The sequence below is a fragment of the Podarcis erhardii genome, assembly GCF_964252035.2.
Source record: "Podarcis erhardii genome assembly, chromosome: 13".
Lineage (NCBI taxonomy): Eukaryota > Metazoa > Chordata > Lepidosauria > Squamata > Lacertidae > Podarcis > Podarcis erhardii.
In genome coordinates, this window is record NC_138502.1 from 35518002 (window position 1) to 35535952 (window position 17951).

Sequence of the window (17951 nt, forward strand, 5' to 3'; positions counted from 1 at the left end):
GCTATCAAGCGAATCGCCATGATGTGAATTGGGATTCCAATTCTCTTCTGTAGGCAAACTATGGTTTGTCTGTACCAGGAAGAGCAGGTGGGAGCAAGTGCACAAGAGGAGGATGTGAGAGGGGCCAAACCCTTCAAAGGACAGCTAAATCATGGTTTGGTCACTCTCTGTACAAGGAAATCTACCCAACTTTGGTCTGTTTATATGACTACATGCCCTATAGATAGGTTGCTTTACATTTTGAAAGCAGGTCGCTTCTTACAGCATTCTGAATGTAAGTTTATTTCCCATTTCTACCAATGGAAAGAGAAAACTATCAAAGACCACCAAAAATCAGTCAGCAGTAAAAATTATACTTTTATTTTCAAATTGGTGTCAACCAGAAGAGAACTGGTACTACATTTGATTCTATGGTGCCATTGAAAAAGGCCAAATGACTTTTGGAGAGGGCGTGCAAGCCCACAAAGAAGAAATACACAAAGAACAGATGAAAACCCCAAAATATACTCCAAAGAAAAAAAATCATTCTAAGTTCAGACACTGAAATCTTATTCGAAAAGCTACAATGTACAAGAGACTTGACATGAATAAAAATGGCTACACAGATGCAAGTTAGCTGTTTTTCTTTCTTTTTTTAACATTTTATTTAAATACAGGTTTAGGTGCTATTGGGGGAAAAGGCAAAAGTGCATAAAGAAGGCAGAAAAAAAATAAATCAAGCAGTGAGAAACCATTTCTCCCAGGGCAGGGTTGAAAAGACTAGGAGATTTATAAAATAATGAGAGAGTATTTTATTGTAACTTTATTTGGTCCTCTAAAAATATTTATTCACATTACGTTATTTTTGTATCTTCCTCACAAAAAGCTGTCCTCTTAAGGATTGTCTATACATGATTTTGTCTTTTTCAGTTAGGAAATCAGCCAGTACTAAGGTTGTGCTTCTGTCTTAGCACCAAGAAGAATGTGATTTCTCTTCACCCATCAGTCATTCTCGTTGGCACCTTTAGAAAGTTCACCCTAAGATTGGGTGGTCCCTAGACACCTGTATCCCTCTAAAAATGGTTGCGTTATAGAAAAACCTGTCACCATTCTTGTTGACCTTTTCATTTCTACAAATGGATCTCTCTGGGACATGGATATGGTGAAGAGGAGACCAAAACCCTCCTCCCTTTAATCACTAGTGCAAAGGAAAAGTAGGGACTAGTAGGGCTTTTTATTTTTGAGAAAATATGCTAAAATGTTTGTGCTTCTATGACTTTATGAAAAGAATGATTTGGTCATTATTTCTGCCACTGATCTGAGCGGTGTGCAGGAACTTCATCATTTTAAACTTGGATAGGGAGCCCAAAAGGGATTTAAAACCCTCCTGAGAGATTTAGCTACAAATCACTAGTGTGCGGTACTCCACCAGTCACAAAGATATGCAAGAGTACTTTGGGAATGACGAAATGTAGCATCCCTTTGCTTTCAAACTTCAGGGGCCTAAACATTGAGCAGGCAAGTTCTCCTTAACTCTTGCTTAACGTAAGCCTATTTCACACCTCTTGTAAAGAGACTAAGCTCGTGCTTTTAATGTTGCATATGTATGTTCTCTCTGTACCACAAAGTCCACAGGCAAGAGGGGATGCAATGTGAGGGAAAGGCAAGGTCCTGATATGCCTCTATGCACAGAAGGGGAGGAAAGGGGAAAGGAAGAGCACATACATGCAAACAGCACTGGAATGGGGGAATGTGTGAGGGCGACACGTGTCTTTTAACTTGGTCCTTGTACTTTCCAGGTGCTTGAGAGGCGACGACTAAAAACCACCAGAGGATCCAGTGGACTGAGCACCTCTCTCTCTGTATGTGCCTCTGACGGGCGTTCTTAAAAACAAAAAGGTAAGAAGTGTGCCTCCAGAGGTCCACTTGCCAACCATTTCAGTTATCCCAGTAAGAGACAACGACCAAATAAAGTGGTTTAGAGCCACTTCTCTCATGTTAGATTTAAAGACACTAGATGTTTTCCAGAGGCCTCTTCCGTAGGTAGAGCTTTGCAATCACATCACAGCTGAATGAGTTATTAGACACAGGCTCTAAGGCCTACTTTTAAGGGTTTGTTGCACTGCATGGCTGCTGGCTGTTTATTATTTAACTGGATTTGCCTTCTGTCCCAACACAGAAGTGACCTTGGGGAGTCACTGCGCTTCTTTAAAAGTAACAGGAGAAGCAGCAATCAATATGCAGAAAAGGATGACTTTCAAGAATCTTACTCCTGTTTAGAGGAGCTCAGCCTTTGCTTTTCCACCACACCAGCACAGCCCTATAAATTTCCAGTTATATTGTAGTTCCCTGCTATAATGACAGCAACACTCCAAAGAATTTGCTTTTGGTCCATGAGACTATCCCAAGCCAGCAACAGCATCTTGAGGAGGAGGAAGAGGTATGTTTCTAGTGCAAGGCAGTAGTTCCCCTGATCCCTTCATCCAATTGCCAGGCTGGCTTGGGAGGCAGTAGAAAGAGGAGGAAGGATTGTAAACATTGCTTGGCTCAAAAAGTACTAGAAAGGGAGATGATGTCTGCCTTTGGGCTGACAGGAATGTGGGTTCAGGAGAAAAGCTCCACATACGGATCTGCCTTCAGTAAGAGCCCCATGAATACTCCCTAAAGCAAGGAGCAATTGGTCCCTATGCTTACATCTCCACAGTAACTGGGATTCTTCTTGCCCAAGGCTGCTGTTGTCAAGGTTATTCAGAGGAGTGCCCACCTGCCTCTCTACAGTTTAGGTGTCAACAGAATTTGGAATTCTACAAAAACAGAGCAGGAAGGGCATTGATAAACACCAGGAATCTGTGAGAAATGACTATTTGCAGGCATTAAGCTAGAGGAGTCTTGCATAGGCCAGTTCAAAAGTTTACTTGAAGCTACTTTTGGGGTGGTGAGGAGGGCAGCAGGAATGGTCAGAAGCATCTGGAATATGCTTCTCTTCCTCCTCAAACACTCTCAACTCAAGGGGGGTAGCACCAAATTAAGCTGTGCAGAGTAGTATCCCTTAGCTGCAGAAACTTGGACAACTGTTTAGGTCCTGTGCACATTCTACTCCAAACTAATTTCCCCCAGGAATGCAGGGTGCATGTTTTCCTCATGCCCTATATATTAAGCCTAAAGTAAATGTACACTCTTATTAAGACATGGCATCCAAGAGTCCTGGATAGAATTACTAATTTTCTCCTAAACCTCCCCTTCTGTACCTCTGCACCAGCTACTGCTTTTGCTTTCATCTCCCTTCTAGTTATGACAGATGTGCTGGTTCCTTTTGACTCCAAAAGCTCTCCTGCTTTTAACAAATGGTTTGACTTATTTCCAGCTAAAGATTTATAGAAAGGAAAATTAATGAGCAAGAGTCGACATGCAAACAGAGGCCTTGGACAATTTTTTTCAATGGGAATGATCAGAGACTTGCGCAAGTTACTCAAAGCTCCACTCTCCCCAAAGGAAGCATGGCAGTGGTTCCTGCCCCTGGGCCTCCCTACACCAATTCTGGTTCCACGTAGCAGTTTGGTTAAGTTGTGCACATTTCAATCGGCATCAAAATCAATTCCCAAAAGGGCAGGTCCCTCGAGAAGGAGGAGGGCACAGTGCCATGCTTCATGAAAGCTGTGGGAGAGGATGGAAAGACAATTGATCTTTGATAGTAAAAAAGACACCCACCCCAAGTTCAAATGCCTCCAAAACAAGGCTATGTTGGCAGAAGTTTTTTTTTAAATGGCCATGTCAGAGGTTCGTTACAAAATAACTGGTGTGTGACAAGACAGCAGAGAAGGGATAATGGAACAAGAAGCACACAAGAGCCCTCCCCCTGCTTGCTTTCAGGGTGGCACCCAAGTGGAGCTCATATAGCCTCCACATAGTTGGCTGGAAGCATGCCTGTGTCACCGGTCCGCTCAACGGTGCCATACATCCAGCCGTCATCAATCTGCTGCACATTGATTATGGTGTCACCGTCCTGGAAGGAGACCTCATCCTCATCGGCTGCGTTGTAATCGTAGACTGCACGGAACCGCTTCTGGGGCGGGAAGAAAAGAGCAGGGATGGATTAGTGTTCAGTGACTTTGGGGGCTCCTCACCCACCCTTGTTTTAAGTATATTGGACCTCCAAAACTTGTGGCTCCCAAATCCCAACAGAAAGGTACATCCCACCTTATTTTTTTAGCAGGGCTGATCTCTTAAATCACTGTTCCAAGCTGCTGGTAGTAGCCTAGAGTGCTCCAGCAGCCATGCTTTATGATCTTTTGCATGCATGTATGCAAACACACACACACACACACGGCAACAAAAAATTAGGTTTGATGCCGGCATGTGGCACAATCTGAGTTAACACCAACCTGCTGCTTTACAAGTTTATTTCTAAAATTTATACCCTTCCCCTTCAGTGGTGAACTGGCATTTCCAGGATGGCTTAACAGAACAGGACATAAAACGAATTACATGCAATATGTAGTAAGACTGAAGGAAGGTCAGAAACCATCTGTTCCACAGGTTAGGTTTATGGAATGCTGTTCTGTGAGTTGATGGGATTTGGTCAAAGGATCTACCTTGACACACAGGGCTGGACTTAAAACTTATCTTAGGATCCTTTCCAGCCACATCCTTGTAAAGACACCAGTGTGAACAATGTTTCAAAGGCTGGAAACTGAGGTGTAACGGTGGCTTCAGATCAGTATCTAAAGGGCAGAGTCATAGAGCCAACAGGCAGCTCAGGGCAGGATATTGCCATCTCTTGGCCTATGTTTTCCACGGTTTTCCACAAATGCGCCTGTAAAGCATTTTGTTCACTTCCAATCAGATTATATCTGCTATATACATGCTTGCACACTTTTTCCTGCCTTCCTCACTACTCAACCTCAGAGATGGAACATTTCACAGGGAAGAGCCAGGCTACGTATTTCAGAGTACATAGTCGAACCTTTTGCATCCTTGCGTGTGTGTCTGTCTATGTCTATGCAGGCAGGCAGGCAGGCTTCTGCAAAAGGCCAGGTTTAATTAACATTTCAGTTTCATTTCTTCCTTCCTCCCACAACTGTCAGTTGATGACTGGCTACTTTCCTTCTTCCTAGATCACACTTACCCCTCCGCCAGATGGGGCGTTACGCTGTATTGAGGCAGGTGCTGCTGGTTCCTTGTAGCTGTAAGACTGAGAGGCTGGTTGTGCTGGTGGCTGGTGGTGGTAAACTGTGGGACACAAAGATTACTATTAATTGTCTATTGATCAGATTGAAACTGCAGAACCTGCCTCAGGCCCTTAGGAAACAATGCAGAATTTTTGCACGTGAGTAAATCTGCAATGAGTAAATGTTACAGGTAGAAATATTTGACAGCCACTGTTCAGACATAAATCTGGAACAGCATAAGTGCTCCTCCTTCCCTCCTAGTGCTTTACTAGCTTTGGTGGAAAAGACTCAACTAGTTGGGTTCCTTTTCACTCAAGAACTTTCTGCACCTTGTTTGGAAGTGACTGCAGTTTGGCATCTCCTTGTTGCAGAAATCACTGTTTTATCTTTGCAAAGCACACAGTGTTGCCCCTTTTTTAGTTTACCTTTGGAACATGGAACTCTGTATTTTGCCGCTAAGGTCCAGAAAATGTTCAAGTAGCTATCTTAGCCTGCCTGTTCCTTGAACAAAATGCTATCAAATTCAATCAAGTTATTCTCTAACAAACCTTGAATTAATTTTAATAAATACTAAATTCTAACAGCTCATAAAACATGCTGTTAAATGCATAATCATAAAATAGCCCAACTATAAACTCAATAAAGGAAAGGAGTCCAGACAATTTTCACTTGTAATTCGTTACTTTCAGCACTTCCACATTCTTCTGTAGTCTCTTGAATTCATGGTTTCTCCTAATACTTTCCCACACATCTGCAGATACACCTACCCCAGAGCTCTCACACAATACTGACAGACCTAGTCTAAAGTGGTTTCTTTCATTTCAGACTCTCAGCCCTCAATTACTCTGTCAGCTGCCCACATTTGGCTAGGACAACAATTCACAGATGCACAGTACATTTGAAGAAGCTGCAGATGGATAGCTGCCAATACCCAGCATGACTTGGAATATTCTCTTTCTGGTAGACTCTACCTTCAGCTTAAGCCCCACCCTCCATCTCCTTAGCTGCCATGGAATTTTCCTGATCAGAAAAGCAATTCAAGCATTCTAATAGGTCCTTACAAAGGCACTACCTTATCATCACACAGTGAACAGAGTCAAACTCATTTCCCTCCCTTTTTGGGGGTGGTGGGGTTGCTAAATGCCACAGGAAGACCCATTCATTCAGGTATGTAGGGTGGGTTGTTGGTATTCTCCCCACCCCCTTTTCTCCAGCACAACGTATTACCAGGGGTACTTGGTTGGACATGATGAGGTTGCTGGTGTGGTGGCGGCTGCTGCTCCACTGGCCTCCTGTAGTTGGCGCCCTCCTGGGAGTTCTGGCGTTCCGATTCGCCTCCCTCTCCACCAGGTGCACCCATCCTGCTCTTCTCAAATTCTTCATGGTACTTTATCTGCAGAGGAAGGGGAAGAAAATATTAGAGCAGCACCAATAACACACACAGTGTGAAAGTTTTCGTGTTGTTTAATATATTCCCCACACAATCAGAAGGTGCCTTTCTGCCTGGTCTATAAAGTTCTTACAATGCAAGGCCCCCGCCCCAGTCTCCACTGCTTTCAGCCCTCTCTCTAGTATTCCAGATAAAACTCAGTGGTTGTGAATGGTAAATTGGCAGCTGCAAGTGAATGAACTGATAATCCCAAGGGTGGAAGGCTCAGTAATATAGTCCTATCATTCTCTCTTCAGAAACGCCCCCTTCAACTTCCCTCCCCATCTGAGAAGTCACTGCAGCACTGCATATAAACCAGAAGGTGGCAGTGGACAACTAGCACTTCACGTACTGTGAACTGTTACCTCCCCCTTCTCCTGTGGCTGGAGAGTACAAGCAAAGGAATGGCCTGGCACATAACGCCAAGCTCAGTGCTAGGCTCTCCCTCCAGACATTTCAGCTGCCTTATTATTCAGTAGATGCAAGACAGAAATTCTACAGTCAGGAATACCAAAGCATCACTACTGTTGGTTACTTGCTCCTGCATCTTAGCTGCTTTTGATGTACAGACATTAAACATCTGCTACCTGAAGATGCAGGGCCAGGGCCAGCGTCAACATCCTTGGGCAATGTCCAGGGCCTGCCCCTGGCCTTCCATTTAATTTTACAGGTCTAGCACTTCAAACAGCACGATAGTGTCTAGCCACCATTTACATTTTCCTCAATGTAGTGTCACTTTACAGCAGGCCTGGGGACCCATTTTTGGCTGGTGGGTCAGATCTTTATCTCCCCACTGCCCTCCTGACAACCACCTGATGTCATAGTGACATCAGGCAATGCTGTACTTTGAAGCCCCGACAGTCATGACTTCAAAATGCGGCATCGGGCTGCTTGAAAGGTCTTTTGCAAACAGCCCGGCACTGCTCTTAAATGTCTGAAAACCAGAGGTTTAAAAGAGCAACACAGGACAGTCTGAAAAGGGCTTTCAAGCGACCCCGTCATGAGCTTTGGGTACATGCACCAAACTCCAGCAGGGGAATAGTGGCACACAGCCAAAATGCTGAGCAAGCTTTAACCCAGGGGTCAGCAAGCTTTTTCAGCCGTGGGCCAGTCCACTGTCCCTCAGACCATGTGGTGGGCTGGACTATATTTGGGGGGGGGGATTAATTCCTATGCCCCACAAATGACCCAGAGATGCATTTTAAATAAAAGCACACATTCTACTCACGTAAAAACAGGCTGATTCCCTGACCGTCTGCGGGCTGGATTGAGAAGGCGATTGGGCCGCATCCGGCCCACGGGCCTTAGGTTGCCTACTCCTGCTTTAACCCCTGCTCATCAGCTTATAAACTGAAGTTAAATCTTGATGCTTTAGCTGTGCATTACTGTTCCCAGCAAGGGAACTGGTGTACACAGTGAATTCAGAATAAAATCCTGTGGTCCCCCCCCCCCATGATATCATTTGGATTGAGTGACGTCAGCTGGTGGCAGATGGGCATTTTTAAAAAATGGCTTTGTGGGCCATGTCTGACAGCTTAAAGGGTCAGAAGTTCCTCACCCCTAGTGTCTAGGGCACTGTGGGATATTAAAATAGGTACTGTATTGGCCTGAATATAAGCCACACTTTTTTCCAATTTCAGACCCTGAAAAGTTAAAGTGTGGCTTGTATTTGCGACTTTTTACCATATGCTGCTGAAAGCGGCTGTGGAGTGTGTGCACTCCCTATCTGCTTAGTGGAGGGGGAAGCGGTGCCCACCTCCTAGCTGCTTGGTGGTGGGGAGGGGGGAAGTGTGGGCAGGCCAACCAGCTAGGGAGCATGCACACTGCCAAGCAGCCGGCGCTCGACTCCAAGCTCACTCCGCGCCCGCCTCCGGGCACTACCACCCTGAACAGGGGCAGCTGGCACCAACTTGGAGAGCGGGACGCTGAGCATCGGCACCAGCTTGGTGGCCGCACCTGTGAATAAGCCTTGAATTTTAAGGGTGCAGCTTATATGCCGGTGCAGCTTATATTCGGGCCAATACAGTAAACCCAGCCATCTAGTGTAAATTGCAGCATGGCTACCACCACCACCAGGCAAACCTGCCAGAGCCTACCGACAAAGCAAGGGGCAACACCAGAGCACATGTTGCCCACTCAAAATCTGAGGCACTCTGTCCAACATAAAATCACAACTTTTTCAATAATTAAGGTCAGTCCCCAATTTCTAAAGTGAGAAAAGTTGGGCCCTAAAGCAGTGAGGAACTTGAGTTTTCTACTTGGGAAGAAGCCCTTGTGAGTGTTTTTATTTAAATATGTATAAAATGCAGCAAGGTGGTACACAGCATATAAAATTGCAGTAACATTGATAAAGCATTAAAAAAAACTGGTTGGGAAAAAGAAACTAATGTTTCAAAGGCCTGTCTGAATAACAGAGTTTTCAATAAATGTTTAAAAGTCAAAGCACCCCTCTACCACCCCTCTACTTCAGACATGGGGAACTTTTGTGGCCTGGTGGACCAGATCGCTCCCTCTCCCCCAACCCGCAAGCAAACTTTGACAGGTGGGTGTCAATGCTGATGGGGGGGGGGGCAAGGATATTTCCCTTCAGGAAATATGCTGCTGAAGCAGCACCCAGCATGATCACTCAATGATGTCAGCTGATTGACATGTGGGCATGGCTGGAGGGAAATGGCCTCTTTGGTCTGCTGGCAAGGCCTGCTATAGGAAACGCCAACACAACTTCAGAGCAGCCCCGCATAAAACACAATACTCATTGATGAGGGTTTGGTTCTCTGTGTATGTTTAAAGATATGCTCATTACAGTCTACGGCATGCCCACAGCCGTACAGGAAGCTAGCTATCATAAACGTTTGGGAAAACCCTGCACTGCCGAAGAAAGGTTGCTATTGGTAACAGTCCTCTATCTCCAGTTGTGTTTAGCAAGGGCAAAGTCTGGCTGCAAATTCCCTACATGTGATCATATCTGCGGTCACAACTCTAACAACCCTAGGTATTCTTCCACCATTACATGTTATACCTCATCTTCCTCCATAGCAACACGGTACCTGAAGCAGTAAGAGTAAAGGAGGTGGAATAAGGGCACATTTTGTGCAGGGATAGATCTGAGCCTTTATTTGGGTGAGCATCCTTTGCTTGATTAGGGAGCATAAGGATCAAAACCTCATCCCATCATGAGGATAAATACTTTCCACACCTTTTGGGGTTCAGAGGTATTAGCCAGGCACCACTCACATTTTATTAAAGATTATCTTTGCTGCCATTATAGGAATATACACAGCCATACTTTAACTTCTCTTTATATAGCAGTGGCCCACTGCCTCATTTAAAAAAAAAAAAATCCTCCTAACAGGATGGAAAAAGCCTTTCCAAGGTATCTGGCTCTCTTAAGGATCATGCAAACCATGCAAAAAAGCTGGAATCTACAGAGACAGCCCCACATGTGGTTTTGTTGCTTCCACGGGTTTCTCTAAGGAGTGTGCGCCAAACTGGGTTTTGCTATAAGCATCAGAGAAGCCCTTTCCCAAGACACACATCCAATTGCAAACCTGGGAGGTTTGCAGCCAAGAGGGGACAGAACTGAGTCTGCAACAGAAGAGGAAAAAAGCAGAAAAGGGCAATTACTGTACTTAAAAGCTCAAAGTGTGTCTGGCGAAAGAGACTGTGGAGCAGAGGGCCTGGGAAGGAAATTCCTGTGGGATTAAACTCATCCTGCAGGGCTCCCCCCCCCCCGAATTAACCCCCAGAGCGCCAGCTCACGCCAGATGGCCAAAGCAAATTATTAAGGACAGATTAGTCAACAGACTTCAAAAAAAGTATTTTGCAGCTAGGATTAAACAGAAGAAATCACCACACACTAATTTTAACCATGGAAGTCTTGATATTTCACATTCTCCTTGCTTGCTTTATGCCATTTGTCACTCCCTTGTTTTTGATCTTCAGAACTCTTTACGCCTACTGTATGCAAATTCCTTGTAGGGAGGACCCTGCTCCCATCGGTTTAGTCACCTAGAGCAGTCTCACCCACCCAAATCAGTGTGAAAAATGGTGCTCACAGCTTGGTACTGGGGAACATGGGTTCAACTCCCATCTTAAAATAATTACTGGGTGGCCTTCAGAAAATGGCATGCTTTGTCGACCATCACCAACTTAGTAAAATGGAAATAAAATCTCTTACTGGGCTTTGAGAATAATAAGTAACTACTACAGTCAAACCTCGGATCCCAGACGCCTCCGTTTTGGAACATTTCGGCACCTGAACACCGAAAACCTGGAAGTAAATGCTCCGGTTTTCAAATGTTTTTCGGAAGCCAAACCTCCGGTGCAGCTTCCACTTGAGTGCAGGACTCCTGCAGCCAAACAGCACCTTGGTTGTCGAACATTTTGGAAGCCAAACGGGCTTCCAGAATGATTAGGTTTGACAAGCGAGGTTTGACTATAAAGAGTCACAGGTGCCTGGTCACATTGTTAATTGGTGCATTCAGAAACTGGAACATTTTCTTCCACCCTATTTGGAAGCTCTGTGTAGTTAGGGTTACCATCTCCCACCAACCTCAAAACTGTTGTAGACCACACCATGTACTAAAAACTATATAAATTATCCATGGAAGAAGATAAGACTATTTTTGCTGTTTTCCTGAAAGAGGAAATCAAGCTGGTCACCTCTTCCCAACTGGCTCTCTACAAGGCGTCAGGCTGTCTCTGTCCCATTCCATCACAGCTTCCAGCAAGAGCAGGTGCTGGGAAGGCTGGGCCCATATGGAAGGAATACATAATGGAAGAAAGCTAGCAGCTGGTTCAAATCCTCCAGTGCCTGCACTGCTGAAGCCAGCCCTCTGTGTGCAGCTGGGGGTGGAACAGAGGTCAAGAGGGAAAACAGCCAAAGATGACAGTACGTAGGCAGTCTCAGAGTGGGAGGGAGAAATGTTCCTGAATTGGCTCATAGGAGCCAACTCCAGGGAGCCGTGGGTGCCTGGGCACCCACAATGATATATATAACTGTGGGGGCCAGGTACCCACAAAGTCAATGAGAAAAGGCAGCAGGCGGCTATGTTGCAGTGACAGGCACCCACAATCCTGAGCGCGAGAAGGCACCCCTGCATTGGCTAGAGACACAATACAGCAGGGTTAAGCCACAGCTACTCAGTTTGCTTATGGGAGAATTTGGATTCATGGATCCCTGTAGTCTGATTCTACAGCTACATATGGTTGATTACTATATCCTATACAGTCACAAGATGTTTAGTTCAAGGTCTCATGGACGGTGTTTTTTTGAGAAGCCAGTCAAGTTCTGCTACTTGTTTCCTCATTTTGCAAATCACTCATAGCACAGGGGAGGAGAAGTGAGAGCTCAAACAGTAAAAAATGTTCCAGGCTATGCAGTTGGTTCAGCAAGGTTCAGCCCTCAGGAGGGGGGGGGGGACATTTCAAGCCCTCCTGGCCAAAAAAACCCCTGGAGGCTGGTAAATAATTTACAGGCAAATGCAAAGGAAAGAGGTCTGGGAGACACTAGGGCTATTCAGAGAATGGTACCTGACTCAGAAAAAGTACTTCATTTCTTCTCATGGGTAGAACTGACTGCCTCCAAGATTCCTATCATTTGTATACTACAAGTTCAAATTCTACTCTGCCTGCAGGAAAAGAAAGTAGTCAATATCCAAAAATTAGTTTATATTTCTTGCCAGATATTTTCTTTCTATGCCTTGGTGAAATTGTTTACTAAGTTGTATGTGGGAGGAAACAGTTATGTAACCCAGTTCTTCAGCAACATTGGACATTTAGTAACCTGAGTCCACAGTTCTTGCTTAAACCCACCCACTTCCTATTCCTTTGTTTCAAAGAAAAATTCAATGTAGTGAGCTATCACCAGCGTGGGTATTTTATTTTTCCTTAGGAAAAACCAACACATGCTGTTAACAATTAAGACTTTTTGCATAAAGTGGTCTTCTTTTTTTAAGTTCTGAGAAATATGTACAATCTAGATTTTCTAAAGCACCAAGCTTTTCTAGAATATAAATTAAGATGCTGAATGGTCTTAAGAAATATTGTTGAAATAGTGTATATACTTCCTGTTTTTATATTATATTCCAACATGATAAAGCTCAAGTATTTTTATACAATTTGCAATAAAGAGAGAGAGAAAAGACACTTCTGTGTAACACACAAACTCACTGTCAGCATTTGAAACTTTTGATAATACCTTTAACTGTATTGTCTTCTGTGCTGTACAGAACAAGTAAGGCTAAGGCTGCAAGAAAAATTCTGCAACACTGCCCAGTTTCAAAACAACTATAGAATTTGGGAGGTTTGCAGCAAAGATTTGAAAGCGAAAACTGTGCTGCAGTAGTACCTGCCAAGGGGAAAACCAAAGCTGAACAGTAGAAAATATGCACAGAGAAAACAGAATATGCAGGGTGGCTTACGTTACTGATCTGATCCTGGGTCTTCTTGATTCGCTGCAATTCCGGGGTGTCAGCCACCACGCTGAAGCCCTTCCCTTTATTCTTTTCGAACTCCTCCTTGTAGCGGACCTGTGTATGTGAATGAGGAAGCATACATATGTATTACAGTACTCTCCTACTATTAGCAATTTCTTTTAAAAAATACAATCCCTGACTTGCAGGGGCAGCAAGTGGGACACCTCCATGGCAAGAAAACCTAACAGTCAGCCAAAACTCAGGGTTTCAAGACCTTGCAGGGTTTTGTCTCTGAAAGTATAGCATAGAGTCATCCAACCTCAGGAGGAAGGATGGAGTTAATCACAGTGCATTTTTTAGGTGTTCAGAAAACTTCCTAAAGGCAGTACAACAGAAGGGAAGCTTGGATGTGAAGAGGGAAGGATGACTGTCACTATAGCTGCACTGCTCCCAAGGTGCACTGAGCACCTCAGAACCACAACACAACTGTGGGAAGAATTCCCCATCTTCACTCTTTAAAGAACTGAGACTCTCAACATAGACAAAGGAAAGAATAGGTTGTCCAGAAAGGCATTGGAATTTGTAGACTTGTAGACAACTGCCCCCCCTCACTGTCTAAACATACCTAGGCTCAGGTCATTAAGTGGATATACATTTACCACCTACCTCCAAATGATTTGGCAATATGAGCACAACAAATTCTGTTCTATGCTTCTCGAATATGTTAACATCACAGTTCAACTATCCTGTGAGTCTCTAATACAGACATCTGGTACAATGGTGTTCTGTATCATCTTCCAATGCCATCAAGACTGATAGAAATTTACAGCTATCAGGACATCAGGCCCCCCAAAACTGTCTAATATGTGCTTCGGCTATCTAAAAATAGACATGCAAAGGCAAATGCAGAGGGTATTTTATCCAGCAAGCTTCTTCGTGGTTTAAACCTCCCTAAAAAACAGCATTTCATGAACTCTAATCTCAAGCTACCCAACAGGAGTGCAGAGGCTCAGATCAAGTTCCAGTATGGAGACATCTGGAAAGTTTTCTCCCCTTTAGGTTTGCTTGAAATAATAGTTGTTGATACCCTGGGCTCACACAGAACACGTCTCAAAATGTTTGCAACTCACAAATGCTGATCAAAGATTGCTGGGAGGTTTCAATTTGAACCATATGATCATATGAAACAGGTTTTATGGGAAAACCATAGGCATGTAAGAAGAGCCTGCTGGATCAGGCCAATGGCTCATCTAGACCAGCATCCTGCTCTCACAGTGGCCAATCAGATGCCTGAGTGAAACCAACAAGAAGGATTTGAGCACAAGAGCATTTTCTCCTCCTGTGGTTTCCAGCAACTGGTATTCAGAAACATTGCAGCCTCAACTATGGTGGCAGAGCATAGCCATTATGGCTAGTGACCATTAATAGCCCTCTCCTCAATGAATTGGTCCCATCTTCTTTTAAAACTATCCAAGGTGGTGGCCATTGCCGCCTCCTGTGGCAACAAGTACCATAGTGGAGGCAATCTGGATACAAAAAACCCCCAAGCAAAAACAAATATTTTGTTTCAAAGCAGCTGACTGGCCTATGTGATATATTTTAAATAAAATTCCTCCTCATTTCTACCCACTAACCGATCAAACAATTGATTGTCTTAACATAAGCCTGAATAATGCCTACAGATAGACTGCTCCACATATATGTAAGATAATGAAGTTTTAAAACTCTCTTCACTTAAAATATTTCTTAACCGGGCCAGAATGTTATATATGCATGTGCCACAGTGGCTGCCATGTTGACCCCACAACAGACAAGAGTTACAAAATAATTAGAATGAATTTTATGGACTCAGTTTTGTCCATCCCCTAAGTTTGATTTTCTTGAATGCTTCTGCCTGACGACACTTTCCGTGAAACTCAAAAATAAAGATACAATATAATTCTTTACCCAATAATTCAACTCTGTCCTCCAAGCAAGGACAAAAACCCTAAAATCATCTGCTTGGTGGATGCGAACAGCTTCACTGGCAGTCCCAATGGGAGCCAGAATGGAAAAGAAGAGAGGGAGCCTTGTTCTCATAGGCTGTGGAGAGACAGCCACAGCTGCAAGCAGCTTCCTAGATCTCAAATGGTTGAGAAACTTCAAATAAATAGAGCATGCCAATACAGAAGAGTAGTGTTGGGTTAACAGGGACAGAGACATGAATGACTGCAATTTTAGCAAGCCACGAGGGATCATTCTCAGGGGTGTGCCAAGTCGTGCATAGCCTAGGAGCAATGTAAGAGCTGCTTCAGGAGAACTACTTGCCAGTGCAAGAAGTCTAAAAAACCACTTGTTTGTTTGCAATTGTACCAAGTGTTAAAAATTCTGTAGGTGATGGCTGCCACATTGGTCCCAAAGGCAGGCAGTGTGGTGTAGGCAAAATGAAAATATGATGCCTTGGGTTGGTACAATATGCAAAGTTTTGACAATACACATAAGGAGCCAATATACGTAGAGCATGCTGCCTTACAAGTATATTTGCACAGTGCGAACATCAGTTACCATAATCAGTTATGCACTGGTGCAGTAGCCAGTTGCTCTGCAGAATTCTGAAATTTGGCTCCTTTGAATTCTGCCTGTGGACAAGCTTTTTTTGGGGAAAAACCTTACAGGGTTCCTTACTGCTACACTGACCCATGTTAGTCCAAAGTTACCAAAATAACTATTTCCAAACATCAGAAGACTTCCAGCTGCCACTTGGGCTCAACCTCACCTGGGTTAACACAGATGACAGTTATCCAGGCATAACAATTCAACATTCCAGTATGATGTGAAACAATTGCCAACTTCTCTTCTGCAAGGTGACCTGAGTCTCACCTGCTAGGGCTGGGCAATATCTGCTTTTCAGCATCGTGATGTATCACCAGCGAAACATTGTGATACACTGTCGTGATATATCTGAAAATGAGGAGGACTGCAAAGTGGTTTGAACTGGCTCGGTAGCCAGCCAGCCCACCAACCGCTTCTGCCGCTTAGTGAATGTATTGGTAGATATTGCTTAAGAATTCCATCCCACTATTTCATTCCATTAACGTCTATTTTCACCATGAAGGGCCGGGGATGGAAGCAGAGAATTTCCCCTTATCTTGACCTTGCACCTCTGTCATCAAAATGCAACTCAGGCACAAACTCACTGACATAAGGCAAATAATACAATGAGTTCCTGACTCTATCTGTAAAATCAGAAATCAAATCTCCCAGAGTTGTGAGAATTAGAGAAAGGATTAAAATGTACCTTGTAAAAGGGCTACTGTATCAATTATAACTGAGAATTCAACATAGAAGTGTGATCCCTGCTGAAGTTTTGCAGACTGTGCGCAAAGGGAGACATTTCTTTTGCACACCAGAGAGTGAAGCAACAGAGTGCTACATGCAGAGGAAGTGCTCAGACAAGGCAGGCTTTCAGTTTTTTCTGTCCTTTTATGGGCACTCAGCTGGAATCAACTCAGTTCTGATGCTTACGGAAGGCCAGACATGAGTGAGTCAGGCAAACTGGTTAGCTTTTTCCCATGTCCTGCTCAATGCTGGGCTATTATGAGTTGCTAAAAAGGACTGTGAGGGTGGAAGACAACAAGAAAGCGGGAACACAATGGGGCAGCCAGAAGAAGAGAGGACTAGAAGTCATCAACCAGTCTCTGTAAAGAAGCAATTCTATTCACCAGATCAAAAAGTATGCATTCTCCGCCCAATTAGTCACACCAGTTAAAGAGCTATGGAAGTTTAACCAAGCCATGACTACAGTCCCCTTGCCCCAGAACAGTTCTAAAATTAACCCCAGTCAGCTCCAGAATAAGTGGCCATCTTCAATTGTCTCCACCAGTTCATAACTGGGTACTAGCCACAAATCACCATCTTGACAATCTCAACCTTCATTAAAAAAAATATGAAAATCAAGCTTCTAGCTCTTAATTAAATAACATGCTTGAAATTTTTGGAAGTATCAAACTAAGTTGGGTGGTCTGAAGATTTCCCTAGAACAAGCTGAATGAACCCTGCAAAATGAACACATGTGTAAGTTTCCAAGGCTCACAAAGATTGTAGCCAGTGTTTGAAATTCACCAGGTGCCAGGCACATTTTGCACCTGGCCACTTGCAACCATGTGAAGATGCCTGGGCGCCAGGATGGCACCTGATGTCTCCACTATCTGGAAGTGCATGCCTGGGGATCCGTGGACCTTGACTGTTTTCACACAGTAGTTACGCATCCTGTAGAATTCTATCCGTTATATTTTATCTGCACAATCACACTGAATTTCAGGAACCAAAAAGTGGTACAGTGGTACCTCGGGTTACAGACGCTTCAGGTTACAGACTCCGCTAACCCAGAAATAGTACCTCAGGTTAAGAACTTTGCTTCAGGATGAGAACAGAAATCACATGACAGCAGTGGGAGGCCCCATTAGCTAAAGTTGTACCTCAGGTTTACAACAGTTTCAGGTTAAGAACGGACCTCCAGAATGAATTAAGTTCTTAACTTGAGGTACCACTGTATTGAAAAATAGGACCTTCCAGCTGTTTGACCCAAAAATGACAACTAGGCATTCCGTTTTGGTGTCTGTAACCCTGGTTTAAAGAGCCATTTGGCACCTAAATTGTGTAGCTGAGTTTCTATCACTGGTTGTAGCCTCCAGCTTTCCCTGGTACAGATTTTTGTGTGTTTTTTAGTCGCGCAGAGTATACTGACAGGGCTGTTCCGATACTACAGTGACAATATGCAAAAAGAAAAAAAGAGTTTATCAAGCAGTAAGCCATTCTGCTTTTCTGTTCTTTTGCTCTAAATAACACAATACAGGTTTATCTTTTCATAAAAAACCCAAAGTCTTTACTAAAGACTAGGAAAGTCAAAATATATTAATGGCTGCCTTCACCTGAACAAAGGCAAACTGCCTTAATCCTCTTACAGAGAATATCCCCTAC

The 17951-nt window shown here is 43.9% G+C and overlaps 1 protein-coding gene across 1 annotated transcript in view; it reads right to left on the reverse strand.

Annotated features, from left to right (window-relative positions):
* Positions 1-344: 344 nt before the first annotated feature.
* Positions 345-17951, reverse strand: part of LASP1 (LIM and SH3 protein 1) — a 47584-nt gene continuing 29977 nt past the window's right edge. Inside the window, exons 4-7 of the mRNA XM_081838232.1 lie at positions 12999-13106; positions 6375-6540; positions 5105-5208; positions 345-4042 (exon numbers count right to left, since the gene is read on the reverse strand). Of these exons, the coding sequence (XP_081694358.1) occupies positions 3869-4042; positions 5105-5208; positions 6375-6540; positions 12999-13106 (552 nt within the window). The 3' untranslated portion in view covers positions 345-3868. The remainder of the gene's footprint in view (positions 4043-5104; positions 5209-6374; positions 6541-12998; positions 13107-17951) is intronic.